General features: G+C 50.7%; 1 protein-coding gene across 3 annotated transcripts in view; it reads left to right on the forward strand.

Moving 5' to 3' along the window:
- Positions 1–8,615: 8,615 nt before the first annotated feature.
- Positions 8,616–20,229, forward strand: part of SHISA6 (shisa family member 6) — a 378,854-nt gene continuing 367,240 nt past the window's right edge. For all 3 annotated transcript variants that reach the window (XM_043528411.1, XM_037914391.2, XM_043528412.1), the window contains exons 1-2: positions 8,616–8,756; positions 9,485–10,354. In XM_043528411.1, coding sequence (XP_043384346.1) covers positions 9,756–10,354 — 599 coding nt within the window. In that variant the 5' untranslated portion in view covers positions 8,616–8,756; positions 9,485–9,755. The remainder of the gene's footprint in view (positions 8,757–9,484; positions 10,355–20,229) is intronic.

Here is a 20,229-nt window from a genome sequence, read left to right on the forward strand (position 1 = left end):
TGGTAGCAGCGCTCTTTCCCAGCCCCCACTCTGCTACTTTCTCTGGGAGCGCTCAGGGCGAGTTCTCACCCTGGCTGCTCCACTCCAGTAATGTGTGCAGAGGGGAGCCAGATGGGCTGCAGGAGCAGCTGCTACATAGCCTACTCCCATCTGTCCCTGGGCTCGCTCAGGTTTGGGGCTCCAAGGGTTGAATGCTGTGAGCAGCCTCTCTCCACAGCATGCTACCCTCCAAAGTCTGCAGACACCTCTAGAGACGGAATATTGCTCCAAACAGCATTGTCTCCTGTAGGCTCCCCTCTACGGCTGGTACTGTGCAGCTGCAGGGAAAGCAGCTAACAGATACCATGGTGATAGGCACAATAGGCAGACTGGCTAGGTAGCCGTGTGGCTCTCTAGGAGTCATATTGCCAGGCTGGTGGCAGGGGCTGCAAATCATCACCAAGATGCAGGCTCCCATTGTGGTGGCCCCAGGCACTGTTCCTTGTGGATCATCAGACTCTGTAGGTTTGGGGACCCAGAATCGCTGCTCCTTCCATATTCTCCCCAGGCCCATTTCCACCCCCTCCACCTTTCCAGTGAGGGAATGGGAAGACAGCTCCTTGGGCTAGTCCTTGCCGTGTCTCCAGGGCCTTCAGTCCCCTGCTGCTGGGCTTTCTCAGGGAGGGTATGACTTGCACTGCTGGGAAGGGTTTGGTTTCCAGCATGGGATGTTAGGCAGATTCCTCTCAACAGCAGGGTGAGGAGAACAGGGGAAGGCCCCCTGGGGCAGGGGATTCCTGGAAGGTTTTATCACAGCCAGTAAAAATGAAGAATAATACAGGGGAGCAAGGTGTTCTCCCAGCAAAGCAGGTTGGCAAGTCAAGAGGGGCAGCTGGAATAGGGCATCAGGACCCAGATCCCAATGGGTGTGAATTAAGTCAATGGAGCTAGACCGATTTAAACCCACTGAGGAGCAGGATTCACATTTCTCGACTAGCTTGGCCTGGCCCCTCCAAATACACTCTCTGTTTAGCGAGCAGGCTGCTGGAACACACGCACAGCCATTCACCTCTGGCACCCAGCCATGCAATTTTCTGTTCTCAAGCTAGCCAGGAAGAAAGGTGCAATCCACTGGCCCTACTCCCTCCCTGACAATCAACTCTGGGGTTAGGCCGACATATCTGTCTCTTCTGCTGGGGCTCTGAGTCACCCTGTATTCTCCGCCTTACTCCACTGCCCGGGGGGGGGGGGGGGGGGGGGGGGGGGTGAGGGGGAGGCCGGAGCAAGACAGGAATGGGCTGTAATGCTGCACTACACGACACCTGTTGCAAGCACTTTCGATCTCGTTATTTCTGAGACAAAACAGATTTAGGACTTTTATATCTTTTTAAAGCGCCATTGTAGGTCGATGCAGCATAGTCTCCCATCTGCACGGCTGAGTCCTGACTGCAAAGCAAGCCTGGTAGGCTGAACCAGAAATCCAATTCTTCTGACAAGTTACAGCCTCCATTCTACCAACCTCTGACTCCCTTGTGCCAAGTTCCTGGCCCTTTTTCTTGCTAAATAACAGTTTCCTTCATATGTTCCCATTCAGTTTTTCCCTGTACACTTACAGTAGTGTGAAGAAAACCAGCATTCAATATCTAATGCATGGGCAAGCCATTTTAATCATTCATCTGCTAATAATTGCCTGGCAGATTTCCAGCAACAGGCTAAAATGTGCCTAGCTATAGTTAAGACTCAATTTGTTACTTCCTTTTGTGCGGGTACAGACCAAGAAAGCCAAGAAGAGAAGTTAGACTGGCAGGTATTGTGTGGCTCACAGAGCGAGTGGACAGAGCTCTGAAATAATAATTCTACAGTAGGTAGAAGGGCGAAAGATGACCCCATGCAGGGTGCTTTTATATTTCCCTTATGCTCTGCCTAGTTCACCAAGAGCTGCCATGTCCTGACATGAGGAGCAGAAGGTTCTCCTTTGATAGTAGCATAATTTTCCAATTCTGGAGAGTCACAGACGTCCACAACCCATTTGCAGATGCAGACAGCACTGGAAGATTTATGTCATGTTCATAGTATACACAAAGAGAAGTCAGATAAAAACATAAAAATCCTCTTGCTGAAAGGCAACAATGTAACACAACTTTCTTTCTTAGAATTCAGAACGATAACACACAAGAACCCCAGAACAGAGAGAGACAAAGCAGGCTGCTCCCTAAAGCAGAGAGGCACAACTCACTCCACCTTGTTGTAAGTTGGCTCTTTCCACACTGATGTTGTTTGCACACTTTCCTTACAGAACCCTGCACGCTGCCAGCAGGACCAGGAAATCCCCCATTCTTAAAATGTTGGCTTGCAATTCTGACACAGTCTTCAATACACCACAATTTCCACTCAGGGAGAGTACAGCTCTTGCTGCTAAAGGAGGGGAGGAGTAGGGCTTGGATCATAACCCCAAAATCCGTGCACAGAGGGGCCCTCTGTTTGTGGATCTTCCCCTCCCCTGCATAGAAGGGGCTCAATTACTCCCACAGCACCACCCCTTTCTCCTCCTGATACCTCCCTGGTGCTCTGAAGTTCACACTGCAGAAGGGGAAGGAAACTGGGTGGGGCAGCAGAGGAGTGTATGAGCCACTGAGGGATGTACATTGTCCTCCCTCCAGTCCCACAGAGTTTAGTCAGAAAAGCTGATACACCTGGGGCTGGATGCATCTTTGCCCCAGAACTCCTTCCTAAGCCAGGGGAAATGTGATGCCACTGAACAAGCCTGGCTGCTCTGCATGTGACTCTGGCTTCCTAGGGATCCAATGAGCTGCACAGGTGCCTGAAGGGGTGTGCCAGCTTTGGTATGGGCTCCTCAACCTTCTCTACAAACAGAGCTGGGTGAATAACAGGCAATTAATCACTTATTGGATGAGTTTCCCCTTGTTCTGTTTGAGAATGGCCCACGAAGAGAGCATGGTGACTGTTATTCTAAGCAAGTTGCTGTTTAATTGCAGTGACTAATTCTTTCTAGACTAAAGCATCCCTGCTGCAACTTCAACTACATTGCTGAACCTCCAGCCAGGATGCTGACCACTCTCTGAGACAGGACATCAGACTAGAAGGTCTGATCCAGTCTGTCAATTTCTATGTTACTATGTTTCTCCTTAGGTGAGACGAGACCCCTGTCTCATTGTTTCCTTGTACTCCCTTGTTGCCTTTGCCTGTAGCCAGCTGCTGTCTCTTGTGTTATACTTTGATTGTCAGTTCTTTGGGGCATAGACCATCTTTTGTTTTGTGTTTGTACAGTGCCTAGCACCTTGGAGTCCTGGTCTATGATGGGAGCTCCTAAGTGCTACCACAATCATACCCATCCTTTCTCTATAACTTACAAAACAAGCTCACACCTACGCAAACAAGAAAGTGCTCAGTTTAGTCACAATTGCCCTAAATAACCATAATCTTGGTGTCTTATGGATACATTCATTTTTGAAGAAAAATTTATGTCCAAAGTGCTGTGCTCATTTTAGTAAAAATCCATGGTCCCCGTTTAATCCTTTGGCAGGAAAGAATCGGCCTGGGAGCACAGAGTGATCCTGACAAACTCCTTACAAGTCATCAATGCCAACAGGTGGCAGGAAGATACACAGGCAAAAAGTGAACTATTTTGACTTGCTAATTTGTGTAGCTGACAAATGATTAAATAGAAGTTACTGAACATGAAGTTCCTTTTATCCATCTGGCCTTCATCACCATAGCAGCTGAGTGCCTCAAGACAGTTAATCTTCACACCAGCCCTGTGAAGTGGAAGGATATTCCATTTTACAGATGAGAAACTGAGGCACAAGGTAGATGCAATGACTTGCCCAAAGGCACATTGAACCAAGAACTGAACCCAGATGTCTTGCAGCCAATTCAGGGCCTGATACACCAGACCATACTTCTCTTGCCTGTTTGACCTAAAGTCCTGCTCAGTCTCAAAGGATGCTCTCTGCACATTGCATGTCAAATAAGGATTTCTTGTCATCATCTGAACAATCAACCATCTAATTCCAGCCGTTATCCCTTCCTAGTATTGGATGTAAGATGAGCAGAGAGGCTCCTTTATCTATTCATTGTTTTTCTGAATTCATAATTCTATAGCAGTGGTTTTCAACCTTTTTTCATTTGCGGATCTCAAAAAATTTTTGAATGGAGGTGCAGACCCCTTTGGAAATCTTAGACATAGTCTGTGGGCGTCCGGGAGTCCACGGACCACAGGTTGAAAACCACTGTTCTGTGGTAACGACAACCTTCCGTGGCTCCCTTAGACAGAGTCTGTGAACCCTCTGGGGATCATAGGTTCAAAACCATTGTTCTATATTATTGTTATTGAATAGTCTTAGCAAGCAGGAAATAAAGGCATGTCCTAGCCTTGCTAGGCTACGTTTTAAATGTTTCAGCTTGGAAATGATGGGCTCTTTGTGAGGAATGGCATCTCTCGTGCCTTGGATCTGTACTTCCCTTTGCTTTAGAACTCAGAAGGGGTGAAAAAGGCCCTATCAGGAAGAAGTTACAACTCCCTAGTTTGCACCAACAAGAGGTTTCCTGCCTCAGCCTCAGTGAGAGTCTTCAAACAGTGACAGGTACGATTCCTGACACTCCAAAGTTCACAGAGGCAAGAAAACACCCAAGCGAAAGCAATGCCAGCTGTTACTTACAGTCGGAGTCTAATTTGCAGCCAGACCTTTGAACAAGAACAGAGCACTGAAGTTCCCTGGGTAGGAAACAAAATAAAACAAACAAAATACTTGCAAGCAGCTGAGGCTGGGACCTGATCGATTAGGGGAACTGGGTCCTTGCCACAGAAAATGTTCATCCAGCTCCTTCCATGCACAGACCCCTGGCTCAGGGCAGGCCAAGGAGACTGTTGAAGAAATTTTGGGGAGCAGCACAGGGTTTTAAACATTATTAGCATTTTAAGTGGGAGGGGACAAGGCAAATACACCCAGGATTATTATTTGCATTACAGTAGCATGTAAGGGCCCGATCATGGACCAAGGGCCTGCTGTGCTGGGTGCTGGACAGACACATAAGAGGAAGGCCAGTCCCTGCCCTGAGGAGCCTGGGTACTTCAGGAGGGAACACTCAGCGCAGTCAATGCTGTGCTTTGTGGGACATTTCTGGTGCCTTTGTGGCATTTGGCACCCGAGCAGAACGAGCATCAGTGACATTGTTTCTTGGGAACCGTGAGCCTAATGGATCCTGCAGACCTGTCCGCAGAGGCTGCCCTCTGAACGTAGAGCTCCTTGCACAGGTGGAAGGGAATGCCACCACACCCCCCTGTTCAGGACAATGCAGAGAGGCTCTCCAAGGGGGCCAGGCTCAGTGAACATGGAGACAAGGTGGAGAGGTGCGGTGGGTACACATTGCACCCTCAACTGCACAGGGAATTCATAGGAAAGATAATGCAGCAGAGTCCCTCCATGCTGGGCAATGGGTGTGGAGAAGTGGGGGGCACCCATAGGCTGAGGGTCCTTTGCAGTTTGGCTCTAATGGAGCTGGAAGTGGTGGGGTCACAATATCTTTCGGGGGAGTCGTGGGTCATCTGGACTCCCTGCTTCTTCCCCAGGGGGTCAGGAAGAGGTAACTTGCCTTCCCACCTTCAAGAGGAGGACTTGGTGGAAACTCCATAATGGGAATCTGCCTTCTCCCAACCCCTCCAGGGGGCATTGCTGCAGGAGAGGATGATCTGGACCCATGGTAGGCTGGACTCAGGCTTGTGATTTCAGCCTTCATTAGTCTGTTCTTTTCTGGGAGAGCCAGTGAGCCAAATTCCGAAGTGATACAAAAGGTGGTATAAATTAGATCGACTACACCAGTGCTTCCACTTTATTCCCCTAGACTCCCTCAGACCTCAGCAAATAGGTCAATGTGGGAGAGGGGCCTAGCTTACATTGCTTTATGCAGCATCACTGCTGAATTTGGCCCAGGTTAGAGCAGGGGACTGGCAGTCTGCACTGCTGGGTTCTCCTAACAATTGCTCTGCCAGTGACTCACTTTGTGATGTTAGCCAGGTCGTTTAACCACCCTGGACCTTAGTTACCTACTGGGAACATGTGTATAAGTCTTGTTAAAAAAATAAAGCATCCTCCCGATTTCTATAATACTCATCTCAACCCTGTAGCAGAGGTAGTGCGAGATTCAGAGCCTGATTCTCCATGGCCTTATATCCCGTATAAACCTTGACAACTGTGCAACGTGGGTGTAAAATGCTACCCTCCGATCCGTGGATGTTACACACCCATGATGCTCAGGGGACATGACATATAAATTGGGCCCTACCAAATTCACAGTCATAGGACTTTAAAAATCATAAATCTCATGATTTCAGATATTTCAATCTGAAATGTCATGGTGTTCTAACTGTAGGAGTTCTGACCCAAAAGGGTGTTGTGGGGGTGTTACAAAGTTATTGTAGGGGTATCGCGCCTCCTGCCACCCTTACTCTGTGCTGCAGCTGGCGGCGGTGCTGCCGTCAGAGCTGAGTGGCTGGAGAGCAGCAAATGCTGGCTGGGAGACCAACTCTGAAGGCCGTGCTGCCCCCAGCAGCAGTGCAGAAGTAAGGATGGCATGGTATGGTATTGCCACCCTTACTTCTGCGCTGCAGCCTGCAGAGCTGGGCCCTCAGCCAGCAGTGCCACTCTCCGGCCGCCCAGCTCTGAAGGCAACGATGCAGAAGTAAGGGTGGCACGGTATAGTATTGCCAACCTTACTTCTGCACTGCTGCTGGCAGGGTGCTGCCTTCAGAGGTGGGCGCCTGGCCAGCAGCTGCCATTCTCTGACCACCCAACTCTGAAGGCAGCGCAAAAGTAAGGTTGGCAACACTATGACCCCTCCGCACAATAACTGTGTAACTCCCCCACAACCCTCGTTTGGGTCAGGACCCCCAGTTTGAGAAACACCCGTCTCTGTATAGTATAGGGTAGAAGTACACAAAAGACCAGATTTCACAGGGAAGACCAGATTTCACGGCCGTGAATTTGGTAAGGCCCTGCGTATAAAGTATGAGGCCATGGGGAATGAACATTCTGGACTTTTTCTAAGCATTCACCCCTCTCTCTCACCATTCTCTTCCTCCTTCTCTCCAACAGAGGACAGATTACTTGTGTATAACTCTCGGGAAAGCACTTCCGTTCCACTATACACTGTGTTTCTCTTTGTTATGATCCTCTCCAGTGTCCTCTGAGTGTCCTTAAAGCTGCTGATTTCTTTTGCATCTTAAGAAAACATTTTAAAGGTGTCTCAGTTAATTTTCCATGGAGGGAAATGTCAACTTTTGGTACAGGCACAATGTCAATGACCTAGTCAGAGCAAATTCTGAGGAGGGGCCTGGATGGCTCCTAGGGATGGAAATAGGATACAAACCCTCTCACCTCTAAGTATCTGCCTTGGTCACAGTCGTGATTGCTGTGCAATGGCCTGTATGGATTCAATTCACATTCCCCAAGGGCAGGTTTCTCCAGCACAAAACCATATTTGGGGCCCTTCTTAGCAATCTCAGAAGCCAAGCCAAGCACAGAAGGGCATGGGCACCGCATTCCTGTGTCACACATAAACACCGCCCCCTTCCCTGCCCCTCTCTAGCCAGGATGACACTAACTGATGGGTGACGGTGGGGAAGCTTGAGTTGCTGCCACTGCCCATGTCACACCTATTCTGAGGCCATCGGTACCCCGAGCTGTCAATCCAGCATTTCCACTGGCACTAAGGGCTCTCTCACTATGATGGATAAATCTAGTAATACGGGTTGGCTTGGGAAGGCTCCCACTAGACCAGTAAAGACATTGGCTCCTGTCAGAACAGAAATCCACTGAGCCAATAATGGTTTGAAATGAAAGGAGTTTAGTGCTGGCAACCCCCCAGTAAGTGCCCTCACAGAACAAGGTCAGGAGCAATCTGAGCTTCTCCCAGCAGTGCCCCCCCCACCCCCGCCCCCTGCACTATGACTAGGGGAAGCCCATAGCACAGTCCCCACCTCCATTCAACCCCTGGCCTTCCAGCTGAGGTTGCCAACACATTGCTGTGTGGAGGCCTGTCCATCGGGAACCAAACCAGCAAGGGGCGGAGGGTCCCACCCAGCCCCAATGGGGAATGACCTCCAGTGACTGGTAACTGCCAGCCACCCCATCCCCTCACAACCTCCTGTCAGCGCTGTGCTCACAGCCTCCCTGCTCTGGTTGGCTGGGCACGGGTGTGCAAGACCCTGTCCTGTGCAGCGTGGCTAGGTCTCGGGATAGTCCCTCCAGCCCAGGGGGTCACTGCGGGCTCCAGTCCAGCCCCGGCCCCTCCTCCCATGCCCAGATGGTCAGCGCAAGCCCCGGGTGCGCGTGGATATCTCTCCCCACGTGCCCTCTCCAGCCTTCCCAGCGCTGCACAGCCCCGACCCCGGGCCAGCCCCTGGGGCCAGGCAGCCCCAGCCGCTCACCGGGAGCCTTGGGCTGCCCTGACACCGCTCTGCCGGGACGGCTGCCGCTCGCCCGCCTCCGGCCCCGACGGGAGCCCAGAGCCCGGGCAGGGGACCCCCGGGGCGCGCGCTGCCCCGGCCCGGCCGCCGCACCTGGGCCCATGTTTATTAAGCAGCGCCCCGTGTGCCGGTGACGCGGGCCCGGAGTGATGTCAGGAGCGAGCCTGGCAGCGGTGGGCGGACCTAAGGCTGGGCGCTCGGCTCGGCTCCCGCCTGTAGCGCAGGCAGCCGCCCGCTCCCCGCGCCACTCGCCGCCGAGCCGAGCCCGCTGCAGTCCTCTCCGGGCGGCATGGTAAGCGGGGCGCGGGCTCTGCCCGGGCGGGCTGCAGGGGGGCCGGGGGAGCGGAGCCTGCCTCCGCGGCTGGCAGGGGCAATGCGGGGCGCCCGGGGGCGGCGAGCCGGGGGATCCCCCGGTCGGGCATCCTCCCCCTGCGCTGCCGAGCCCAGCGCCTCGGGCACCGGTTTCTGCCGCCTCCCCCTGTCCCGTAACAACCCCCGCCCTTACCCCCAGCTACCGCTAACTACCCCTGCTGCCTGCCCTGCCTCCCCCCGCCTTCTGCCCCCGCTCACCCTCCCCTACCCACCACAGCACCCTCCTGCCCCTCACACCTCGGCTGCCTTTGGCCCCGGCCCCTGCCTCCCCCGGTCTCTGCACCCATCAGCTCCCCCGGCCTCTAGCACCCCCCTGTCCCCGCTCTGAAACCCCCCATCCCGCAAACCCCTCTCCGTAGTGCGGAATCCTCGCTGGGGCACGGCTGGGTCCCCCCTCATCCCCTGGGTGCCCCGTGGTGACAGCTCCTGTTCTCTGCGCTCTTTCCCCCTTGTAGCTTCCCAGATGCTCAACGGGTTCCCCCGGTTCCCGGCTCCCCAAATCACCAACTCCCCGGTCTCTGACTCCCCAGCTCCCTCCCGGACCCGCAGATCCCGGTCTCCGACCACCCCCCATCCCCTCTCTCTCCGCTCCCCAGGCTCTGACTTTCCACCTCCCCCGGCCTGACCCCCTCTCCCATCTCTCCCCAGCCCGTGGCCCGAGGAGCAGCGGCCGGGACTGGACGCGCCGATCTCCGCCGAGCAGCCGGCCAGGGCTCCGGCCAGCGCCTCTCGCTTCCTGCCGGGATGAAGGGGCTTCTCCAGAGCGGGGCGTCAGAGCCTGGCGCCCGCCCGTGAAGCGCCGAGGCCGGGCGGCGGCACCTGCTGTGCCCGGGGCCCCCCATGGGGCGGCGGCGCCGGGGCCCCTGATCGCTCCGCCCGCTCCGCCCGCCGACCGGCCCGCGCCGCCCCGCTCCCCGCCATGGGCCGCCTGCCGCTGCTGCTGCTGGCCCTGCAGCTGCTGGCCCTGCTGCTGGCCGCGCCCGCCGCGGGGCCCCCCCGGGCCAAGGGCAACCGGACGCAGGGCGCGGCCCGCCGGCCGCCCCGCCCGCCCAAGGAGCTGAACCAGACGCTGGCCCGGCCCGGGGCGGCGGCGGCGCCCAGCGCGGTGAGCGGGGGCGGCGGCGGGGCGGCCCCGGGCCCGGCGCACGAGACGTGCTGGGGCTACTACGACGTGAGCGGGCAGTGGGACAAGGAGTTCGAGTGCAACAACAGCCAGAGCGGGTTCCGCTACTGCTGCGGCACCTGCTACTACCGCTTCTGCTGCAACAAGCGCGCCGAGAAGCTCGACCAGGGCCAGTGCCGCAACTACCAGAGCCCCGGCTGGATCACCACGCCCGGCCTGCGCCCCGCGCCGCCCGACGGCAGCCAGCCCGACAAGTACGACCCGGCCAAGGACAGCACCAACGCCACGGTCTACATCTCCTGCGGCGCCGTGGCCTTCGTGCTGGTGGCCGGCGTCTTCGCCAAGGTGGCCTACGACAAGGCGCGGCGCCCGCCCCGGGAGATGAACATCCACAGGTGAGAGCCCGCCGGCCCGGGACACCCCTCAATCCCCCACCCTCCGCAGCCCGCCCCCTCCGGGACACCCCCAGTCCCCACACAGCCCGCCCCGGGAGATGAACATCTACAGGGGAGAGCCCGCCACCCGCCCCGTCCGGGACACCCTCTGTTTCCACCCCCCCTCCCCCAGGCTGCCCTCTATGGAACACCCCTCCGGAAGACCCCCAGTCCCCACACAGTGTACCCCTGGAGATGAACATCTACAGGTGAGAGGTCTCCGGGACATCCCCTCCAACGCTGGGACATCCCTCCAAGACACCCCTGGCACCCATGCAGCCCACCCTGGGAGACGAACATCCACAGGTGAGATCCCATCTGGGATACCCCACCTGCCCCTCCAGGACAGTGCCACACAGCCCACCCTGGGTGATGAACACCCAGAGGTGAGACCCCCATGGGACACTCCCCCAGCCTCCCTCACAGCCTGCTCCCTCCAGAACACCCCCTAGCCCCGCAAACAGCCAACCCCCCCCACCCGGACAGCCCCCAACCTCCTACACAGTCCATCCCCGCTGGGACACCCTGTAGCTCCCCACATAGTCCACCCTGGGAGATGAACATCCACAGGGGAGTGCCCTCCCACAGCCTGACTCCTCCAGGATGCCCCCCTCTGGGACACCCTTAACTCACACATACACACAGCCTACCCCCTCTGGGACACCCCTTCCCCAAACTCACCCTGGAGATGATCATCCACAGTTGAGAACCCGCTCACCAGCTATATGGGGAACCCACCCCACGGCCTCCCCCACAAAGCGTACCCCAGAGATGATCATCCAGAGGTGAGACCCCAGGCCAAAGGTACCACTCTTCTCCACCGCCTCCGGGATACCCCCGAGCTGGGATACATTTATCCTAAGCCCCCCAGCCTGCCCTGGGGTTGAACATCTGCAGGTCAGAGATGCTCCCACTGATACGCACCCCCGCCCCGCCAGGACTCCCTGCCCTCTCTGGAGGATGAACATGCACAGGGGAGGGAGGCAGTGAGACAGCCATGGGGAAGGGGAGACCTCCTACTCCCCACTTCCCACCCTTCCATGTGCCCCAGCGGATGAACGCACTCGGGTGTGAGGCACTCTTTGCCCTTTGGGGGACCCACAGCCCTCTGCCCTAGGGCACCCTCCTCCCTGCTTCCACTCATCCCACTCCCATCTGCTTGCCATTCAGCACCCGGGCTGCTGGACAGTTCCCCCCAGGTACTACTCAGCCAGGCCCCTGGCTGCAAAGTCCAGTGCCCTGAGCCTCCTGCACACAGGCTCAGCCTCTCCTGTCCTCTCCACCCTGCAGGTCTCTCCATGGCTCATCTTCTCTCCCTCTGGCCCTGTGCCTTTCTCTGCACTCTCTCACACTCACATTCTAGGGTACAGTAGGCTCCAAACAGCCAAGCCCAAATTCTCTGGCTGGGCCACTGGAGAATTCTCCCCCTGGTCCCTACACTGTCCCGAGCCTCTGGTCAGGTACATTGTTGGGACATTAAAGTGAGAAGTTACAAAAGCAACAACTGGCCTGTTCGCACTTTGCCTCTTAGCAAATCCCCCTGACAGAGATGCCAAAATAGCATGTGGGGGCAAACAGTGTCAAGGGATTTTCCAAATAACTCAAGCTACAGGCCCTGTGTGCTGGGGGGGGGGGGGGGGATGTTAGGGAGGTATCTTAGTGTCATTTTTATTTTAAAATATGACATACTTAATGCTTTTAATAGAGAAACTGTAGGAGACAAATTTAATACGTTGGGGTGGTGCCTAATATAAGTCCATTTGGAAATATAAAGGTCAGATTTCCATGTCACTTTTCCTTATGGAATGTCCCTAGCTGACTTCAATTTCTGGTGTGCTAGTACCTTAAAATGTTGTCTAATGTTGGAATGTTGCATGTTCCTAGAGTTCCCAAATATAAACTTGAAAACAATGGGACAGTACTTCTGAAAAATGCATTGGAACACACTCTCATGGGAAGAAGCAAGTGTCTTTGGCAGATAATGCTTAATTTAAATCATCTTAATTAAAAATTCATTTACTGCGTTTATCAAAAAACCCTGACCACATTTTAAAAGCTGAAATAAAAATGTGAACCACATAGTTTGGGGAGTGGAAATTTTAGCTTCTTACGCAGAGGGAGAAAAAAGTAAAGCGGCACAAAGAGGAGTTCTGTATTTGATAGGAGTTTAAAATAAAATATATCTTCTGTCTCTAACTGTCTCTCATACACAAATTCTGAGATCCAAATCTCAGCTGGTGTACATTGCCACAGCCCCAGTGAAGCCAACAGAGCTATCCTGATTAACACCCGCTGAGGAGCCCCCAGCCAAAACCTTGTCTGCTGAAAGGAAAAGCTTTGCATTATTAAGTAAGTTGCAGTGTCTGAATTTGAGCACAGATCCTTTGGTTCTAATTGTTCAACTTTGGTGATTTGTGTCTGTACAGTAAAGGGGTTCCAAAAGCAGTCGCATCAGGACTCGATTCTTGTGCTGTGTATTTGTTTCCAGGAGGACTAGATCATCAACTGCAGCAAATTGCGTCTCTCCTTTGGCTTCAGCACAGCTATGCCTCTTTATGCCAGCTGAAGCAATCTGCAATTAATAAGTGTAGGGCATAACTCCCATTAATGAGTCCCCTTTCCTTTAGGGGGTGTGGAGTTGGGCCCCAATAATGGTCTATCTTCCCACTAACTGGAGGTGTTTTGAAATCCAACGCTTCCCCCGACGTTATTTTTGCTAGTGTACTCCTGTACCCATTGGAATAATAGGCAGTGCTGCTAGACTTGTCTAAGTTATTCTTGTCATTTCCATTCCTTTGATGCCTCCTTTGCTTTATTTAGATAAGTACTGGTAAAAATGAATCACCTGTGTGTGGATGAGGGGTATGAATGGCAGACTGAGTGCTTGAAAAGCTTGATTTCCAGTGCATTTTAAAGAACTGTTTGACTTTTATTATTATAATGTGGTAGCTGATAAAGATGATACCTCTCATAGATGTTTAACCTAAATTTGATTAACATGGCACATGGGTTTAAATATTATGAAGCATATCTCCGACTGATAGGGATGCATGGTCTATGGAATTTTGCTGTTTGCATCCTAAACATAATGTAAATTTATAGAATAGAACTGTGCACCCTTTGTCCCTGAGAACTACAGCTGAATGATGGGAATGGTGAGAAAAAAACAGTGTGGTCAGGTATATATATACATTTGGGGCCATGTCAATATGAGTTGTGTTTCACATCTGGAATAATGCACTGGACGGATGTCAGTGTACATTAAATATTAGGGTGTGCATCCCACCAAAATCTTCCGAGTGAGGTGAATGGCAATTTAAACAGAAATCAGAACATTCCCAGAAAAAGCTCAAGATGGGCCCAATCCTGCCCCACTGAAGTCAATTACAAGATTCCCATTGATTTCAACAGGATCAAATTGTATTTTACGATCAAACCCTAAAATACAATTTGCAATGAAAAGCTACAGAGGGTGGTTTAACAGAGCGGTGTGAGAAAGTTCTCAGCTATCTTTTCCAGCAGCAGCATTAGCCCATTTAGAAGAAGCTTTTCCGTAGGTATCAGGCTTATGTGTGGCTTTGGATAGAGTGGCTGGTTTATGCATGCATCACTACCATAGGAAACAAGCGGCTGACTCTTCATTGGGCTATATGCATGTGCATCTCACAACTGAAAATTTGGTCTTGTTTTATAGGATGATACCTATAAAGTATTAGTGGTGCCTCTGTGGTTTTCAAATAAGCAAGAACAATGACAACATTATGGCTGATTTGTAAAAATAACGTGTCTGGATGGTTTGATAATCAGAAGCTAAAATACACCCAAAGCTGTGGAAACAGTTGGACTATTTCAAATGAGTTGACTTTTAGAATTTTTTAAAATCTTTCTGCCTAACCATGAACAACTGACTTGTGGCTTGGTCTCACTTCACCACTCTGGAGTTATGCAGTCATCACTAATGCATGGTGTGCTCTAGATATAAACTGCTGCTGATTTCTAACATTTTTGACTAACCAGTATTTTCTCTTGCATTTCCCTGCAAACACATGTGCGGAGTGATGGCAGTTTCTTTCTACATGGGCATTTTTAAATTACATATGGCCGTGTCCTCATTTAAATTAAGAGAGCCAGTTACAGAATCCTCAATGACAATAAAATAGGAAGCTCAGTTGTTGTTTTTAAAAGCCAGAATCTGTGGCATATGTGGATGACCCAGAATCTCCTCTTCTGGGAGTCAAGACCCCAAATCCCCATGTTGCAGTACCTAAATAATTCAATACTAGTAGTATTGCCCCGTGACTCCTATTTAGCGTTCAGCAGAAGTAACTGCTCCACTCATTGCTTCAGGGACAGTGTGAAAACTATATTTCTGTGGCCCGGTCTGAGAAATTTACCAGACTGGTACCCTGCGGACTAAAGCACCTCCTCCATTAGCCAGAGCCAGATAAGAAAGACAAGGGTGGTTATGGTTGCATTGGGGTTCCAGCAAAGTCCATACCTTGATAAGAAGCCCAGATCTGCTCTCGCTGCTTCCCCCAACTGCTGAGAAGAAGGGAGACTGCTGGGACTTCTACCAAGGTGCTAGCACTGGATCCTGCTTGGAGGCTCCATCTTTCATATCCACCTCTGGCTACTACATATCTGATAAATTTGAAGATTTATTCCATTCTAACTGCACGCATTGAATAGTAACTCAAGAGCCTGCTGCTACTGGAAGAGCATAGGATTGTGACTACTCTACCCATCTCCCATGTCATCTTGGCTGGTACAAGGATGGAAGAGGGAGATGTTTCTACTACTCTATCTCTCCCCACCTCTGGTTTTTGCATCCTCCTTTCCATAGATAAATCCAGTGGCTGTTTTTATAGCTGTCCCAAGTAGCAGCAGCAGGAACCACAGTGAAATGAACCACTCTCTTGTCAATTTAACTTGTCTGCTTTGAGGCAAAGCTCTGAGCAACATCAGAGGCACTGGGGCTTCCTGTCTTCAGATTCAGGAAGACTGCACTCTATCATATCAGAGTTGGTTCACATTTGGAAGGTTTTCTTCATGAGGAAATGATGGGTTAGAGAATTCTCCTAATTCTTACATCCTGCTTGATGGCTTAAGCCTCCATGCTTGTCAGGGAAACCACTAGTGAGTAGGCAGATGGATTTTTCAAGACCTGTAGCTAATCAATAGGTGAGATGGGTAAAAGTACTCACAGGGTTGGTTTTGCAAAACCCAAGCCAGGATTGGTTCACATCCAATGTCCAGTTATCTGTACCCTGACAGTTGAAGGACAAGGGTTTTGTATGTGGTTCTTTAGTCAACATCAGGGGAGCAGCACTTCAAGCCAGGCATCTCCCCAGAGCAATGAAAGAGCGTTAAGAACACTCATCTTTTCAGGTGGATTGTCCAGCTGATTTTATTTCTCTGTCACTTCTGCTCTTTTCTTCCTCTTTCCACTGAGTTCTTTTTATGCTCTGCTCATCCCACATTCTCCTCTTCTGTGTCTCATTTATCTGACTCATCCAAATGTCTCTTATGCACACTCTGTCCTGCTTCCTACTAACTGTTTCTCACTGATGGTGCCTGGATTTCCTTCTTCTCCAAAGGGTCCGACTGCCCTCACTACACTTAGTCCAGTCCTCTCATTCTCCAGCTGCCTATTCAGAATTGCCCAGTCCCAGCTGCTCACTCCAAAGCCCCACCCTTAAAGGAACATTAGGGTTTCAGTGTCCCATCCTTTTTCTAAAGAAAATGGTATATCAGCCAGAAATCACTGCTTCCTTAAACAAAGAAAGGTAAAGATTGTCACTCAGTGTGAACCCTGTTACATTTCACCTCAGTAAATATAACTTTGCTCTCTCACACTTGCACAGTAGTAGATGAAATGCAGCTATAGGCCTACTTCTGAACTTTGTTAGACCAGTTTAAAACAGAATGATCTCCAGGAAAGTCAGTGGAATTAAGTGTTGAGTTAAAAAAAAATGGAAATCAGAATCAGGCCCCATATATGTGTGTGTTTGTGCATGTGTCCACATATGAGTAGTTTTTCATTCTGCCTCTAGGAGACTTTAAATAGCTACCCACAGTCTCTGGTCACAGTTTGCACCTCCAGTGACTACTGTTTGCCATGCTTTCTCCTCTGCTGAAGCATTCTGAAGAATCGAGCTCAAGTTCCGTAGTGGAAGTTAGTTAACTGCAGTCTCTCTTCCTGAACTTCTCCCAGATGTAGCATCATTTATTGTAGTTGTTCTCAAAGGCCAAGTTCCTGACTCCAGTATTATTCAGGACCCTGACGCCACTTTGTTTTCTTCAGTGATAACCTGTATGAAAGCTTTGAATGTGCAGTTTCTCCTGTTCTTGACTGCTATATAGACCTTTGAATCCAATTTAGTTTATAAATTACCTGATTTCTAATTACCATTCTCTACTGCTAATAGCTGATCACCAGGTAACAATGGATTCAAGTTCAGCTTTGGTTTCCGATCATGATGTTTCCTCTGGTATAGCGGACTCCTCAAGTTCTTAACTACTAATTGATCTCTGACCCTTTGGAGACCAGAAGCCTTTTAAAATATCTTTTCTAATTCTGGGTGACTTTTGAATCTTCTCTTACCTATCATGGCAGCATAAGAAAGAGTTTTCTTTTGAATAAGCCTCGTTTTCTTTGCCATGATAGATCCTATTTTCACACCCCTAAGTTGTGTACACAAAATATGCAAGCAGATATTTGCTGCAAACATATGTTCATACATGCTAATACCTTCTGAGTCATGGAGCTGCATATTCTGCATGCACAGTTACTCTTATGCCCTTGCAGGTCTACTGTACGAGCACAGTATAGACACCTGTCTTCTGAACATTCAATCAGGTATGAGCTTAGGCCCAGATCCAAAAAGGTATTTAGACTCCTTACCTCCATTGATTTCAGTGGAGGTAAGGAGCCTAAATACCTTTCTGGATCTGGGCCTAAGTGTAAATCGTGCAGTTTTCATAACCCTGAAGTTTCTTGGAAAGTCTGCTATTCCCTTTCTCCTCCTCTTCTTGGTTTATCTCTCGTACTTAGTTGCTCTTCTGTGGAGGGACATTGTTTTTCAGTTGCTTTGAGTATCTTGTCTAGACATCTGTCACTTCCTTCAGCCGTGCCACCTTGTGCTGTGTTCCTTTTGGCTCTCCCGAGCTAGGTAGGGATCTGGTGGGTTAATATTTTGACAGGTGTATCCAAGGAAAAGGTAGGTACGGCAGGAAGTCGTGGTGCTGGTACAGTAGGTGGCAGTGTTCTCTCTGACTCAGCACACACACACTACTCCAGAATGCTCCTGGGGACAGTGCTGCTGGAGCCACTATTACGCTGATGAGATGCAAATCCAAAGTCTTATAGCCATCTGTGGTCATTAAGTAGCCCAGGGCATTTTTCTGTGAGAGAGAGGCTATTAGCCCTGGTATCCTGGTCATGTTCCATCCAAAGTAATTGCACTCTGCTGACAAACTCCACTAATAGTTTCAATTTTCACTTCCTTTCTTACATTGTTATACAGTGGTGTTGGTCACTGTTACACAGCTATTTGTGTTCCACCCCAGGGCTAGTAGCATTTTAGTTGTGAGTTTAGTGTTTTCCTACCACTGTCCAGCATAGTCATGAACAAGCCTAGTCTGTGATGATCTCACAGAGACTCTCTTCATTTCTCTGTTGATTTGCCAGTTTAACTCATTTGCATTTTCACTGCTTCATAATATACAAGAATATTATTTAGCTATAACCTTGGTTCTGAGCTCTACCACACCAGTGTAAATTGTGAGTCACTCCCAAATCATGTTGGTGTAAAACCAGTGTAAATGGGATCAGGATCTTGCCCTTAGAGAGCCTAAAGTTAAGATTTCATTGAGATTTATACATAAGCAGGGCTAAAATTCTGGCATTTCATAGTAAATGATTGAATTTGGCAAAGTGACTCTTCAAAGGACAATTGAATTTCGCATGTAAGTTTTTTAAAGAAAAATATTCACTAACTTTACGTTGGAAATAGTGAAAACTTCTCCCTTTTGGGAATAGTTCCAATTTTGTCAGCTAAACAACTACAGAACCCACAGACTTCATACATGTGTGCTCACACATTAACAACATCTCAAATGTAGCCCACTTTTTCAATTTCAAATACAGCACGCAGAGCTCTTTATGTCATTCAGGGGATCCTAACTGAGCTACACCAAGGTAAGATGAAAACACTGCTCAGATGGACCAGCTGTTTCTGTTCTCTGATGCTGCAGGGGCAGCCATCTCTGGAGCAGAGTTGCAGATTGGGGGTCTTTGACAAGGTGGACTCCAGCTTTCCCCCTCTCTATTCACTTCCATTTGCCCCCAGCCCCTGCTGGTAACAAGGGTAATGGAGAAGGCATGCAGAAGGGGGACTGGAGTCCAAGTTGTCAGCGATTCATAGCTCGGCTATGGAGGCAGCTGCTCCCTCTGACCAGGCTCCTGTGTTCATTAGATGGGGCCCTCAGTCCGACAGTGCCCTCAGGAAGCCTGTTGGACTGGGATTCAGCTGCCAGGCTTAAAAGGGGCGAGAGAGGGACCTACGTGGTGAGGGCATGGGCAAAGGGAGGTTCAGTTAATGTGTGGAATGAGTAGGATGCGGGAGGTACAGAGGTCTGAGTGGAGTTGGGAAACAGGTCTAGAGAGAAGGGCAAAGCCAGAAGATCCTGGGCCCCCTCCATTGGCTCCCAGCCCTGCTGCAGAGCCTGGGTTCCTGGGTCCAATGGGCAGCCAAGCACCATAACCTCCCCTAGCCACCATTGCAGAGAGATGGTTAATTTCTATGCTGGTTTGTTGTGATCCATGAAAAAGAACAATCATAAAATTGAACTCTAAACATTATAGAGGGCATCTCCCAGCCATCACTGGCAATCTGATCCCATAGGTCACTTCTGCCACACACCAGTACAAACCTGTGTACAGAACTGTGTACTGTGTGATCTCTGAAAGTCCCCCTCTATGGTTCCGATCGAAGCACATGATCATATAATCACAAAACATGGTCAGATGGGGTAGAAGGAAGGGAGCTGAGACCAAGAAAGGGAGTTGATGAGAGGAGTGTAGATGTGGTGTTGAATGACTGAGCTGCTCACCCCCTTGCTTTTCATGGCGTGCACTGGTGAGCCATGCAGTCTGGCAGCCTTAGCACTAAACTAGCAGAGCTTGCTGTGTGGGAATGTGTGTACCAGAGTATGATATAGGCCAAATTCTGCTCAGCTGAGGGCAGCACGTGGCCTTTGCATTTGAATTTCCCATGGCACCCAGATGGTCTGGAGATGGATGACAAATCAATCTAGGACTAATATATGAGTATCATCCAAATGACTTCCTCCTTGGTCATGCTTCCCACTGCCTCCAGAGTGGGCCATCCTCTCCAGGAGGCTGTCCTGTTGTCTGTGAATGGTCTCCGAGGCAGCTAGGCTGTCAATCTTCCTAACCGAGCAAGTAAGTGTAGGGGATCTTAAGCTCCCTTGGGGTGAAATCCTGGCCCCATTGAAGTCTCTGGGAGTTTGACTCCTGTGGTTCTCTCCCTTAGCGCAGTCATGCACTGCTCATCCAATATTTATTTCACTCTCCCGGATCTCTTAGCTGTTCCTTCTCCGTCTCCCCAGATGTTCTTTTGGACCCGAGGCATGTGCCTGTACTTGGAAGCTCCCCCAGCCTGTAACTGAAGAAGCCAGCCACTGCAGGGTGTGGGAACCTAACCAGGTAGTGGAGGTGAAAGAATGCCCATGGCAGTGCAGCCTGAACAGCAAGTGACAGAACCAAGAACTCTCACCAGCATTTAGAAACCTACTGGCTCTTATTCAGTGTG

The sequence above is a fragment of the Chelonia mydas genome, chromosome 14, assembly GCF_015237465.2.
Source record: "Chelonia mydas isolate rCheMyd1 chromosome 14, rCheMyd1.pri.v2, whole genome shotgun sequence".
In the NCBI taxonomy this organism is placed as follows: domain Eukaryota; kingdom Metazoa; phylum Chordata; order Testudines; family Cheloniidae; genus Chelonia; species Chelonia mydas.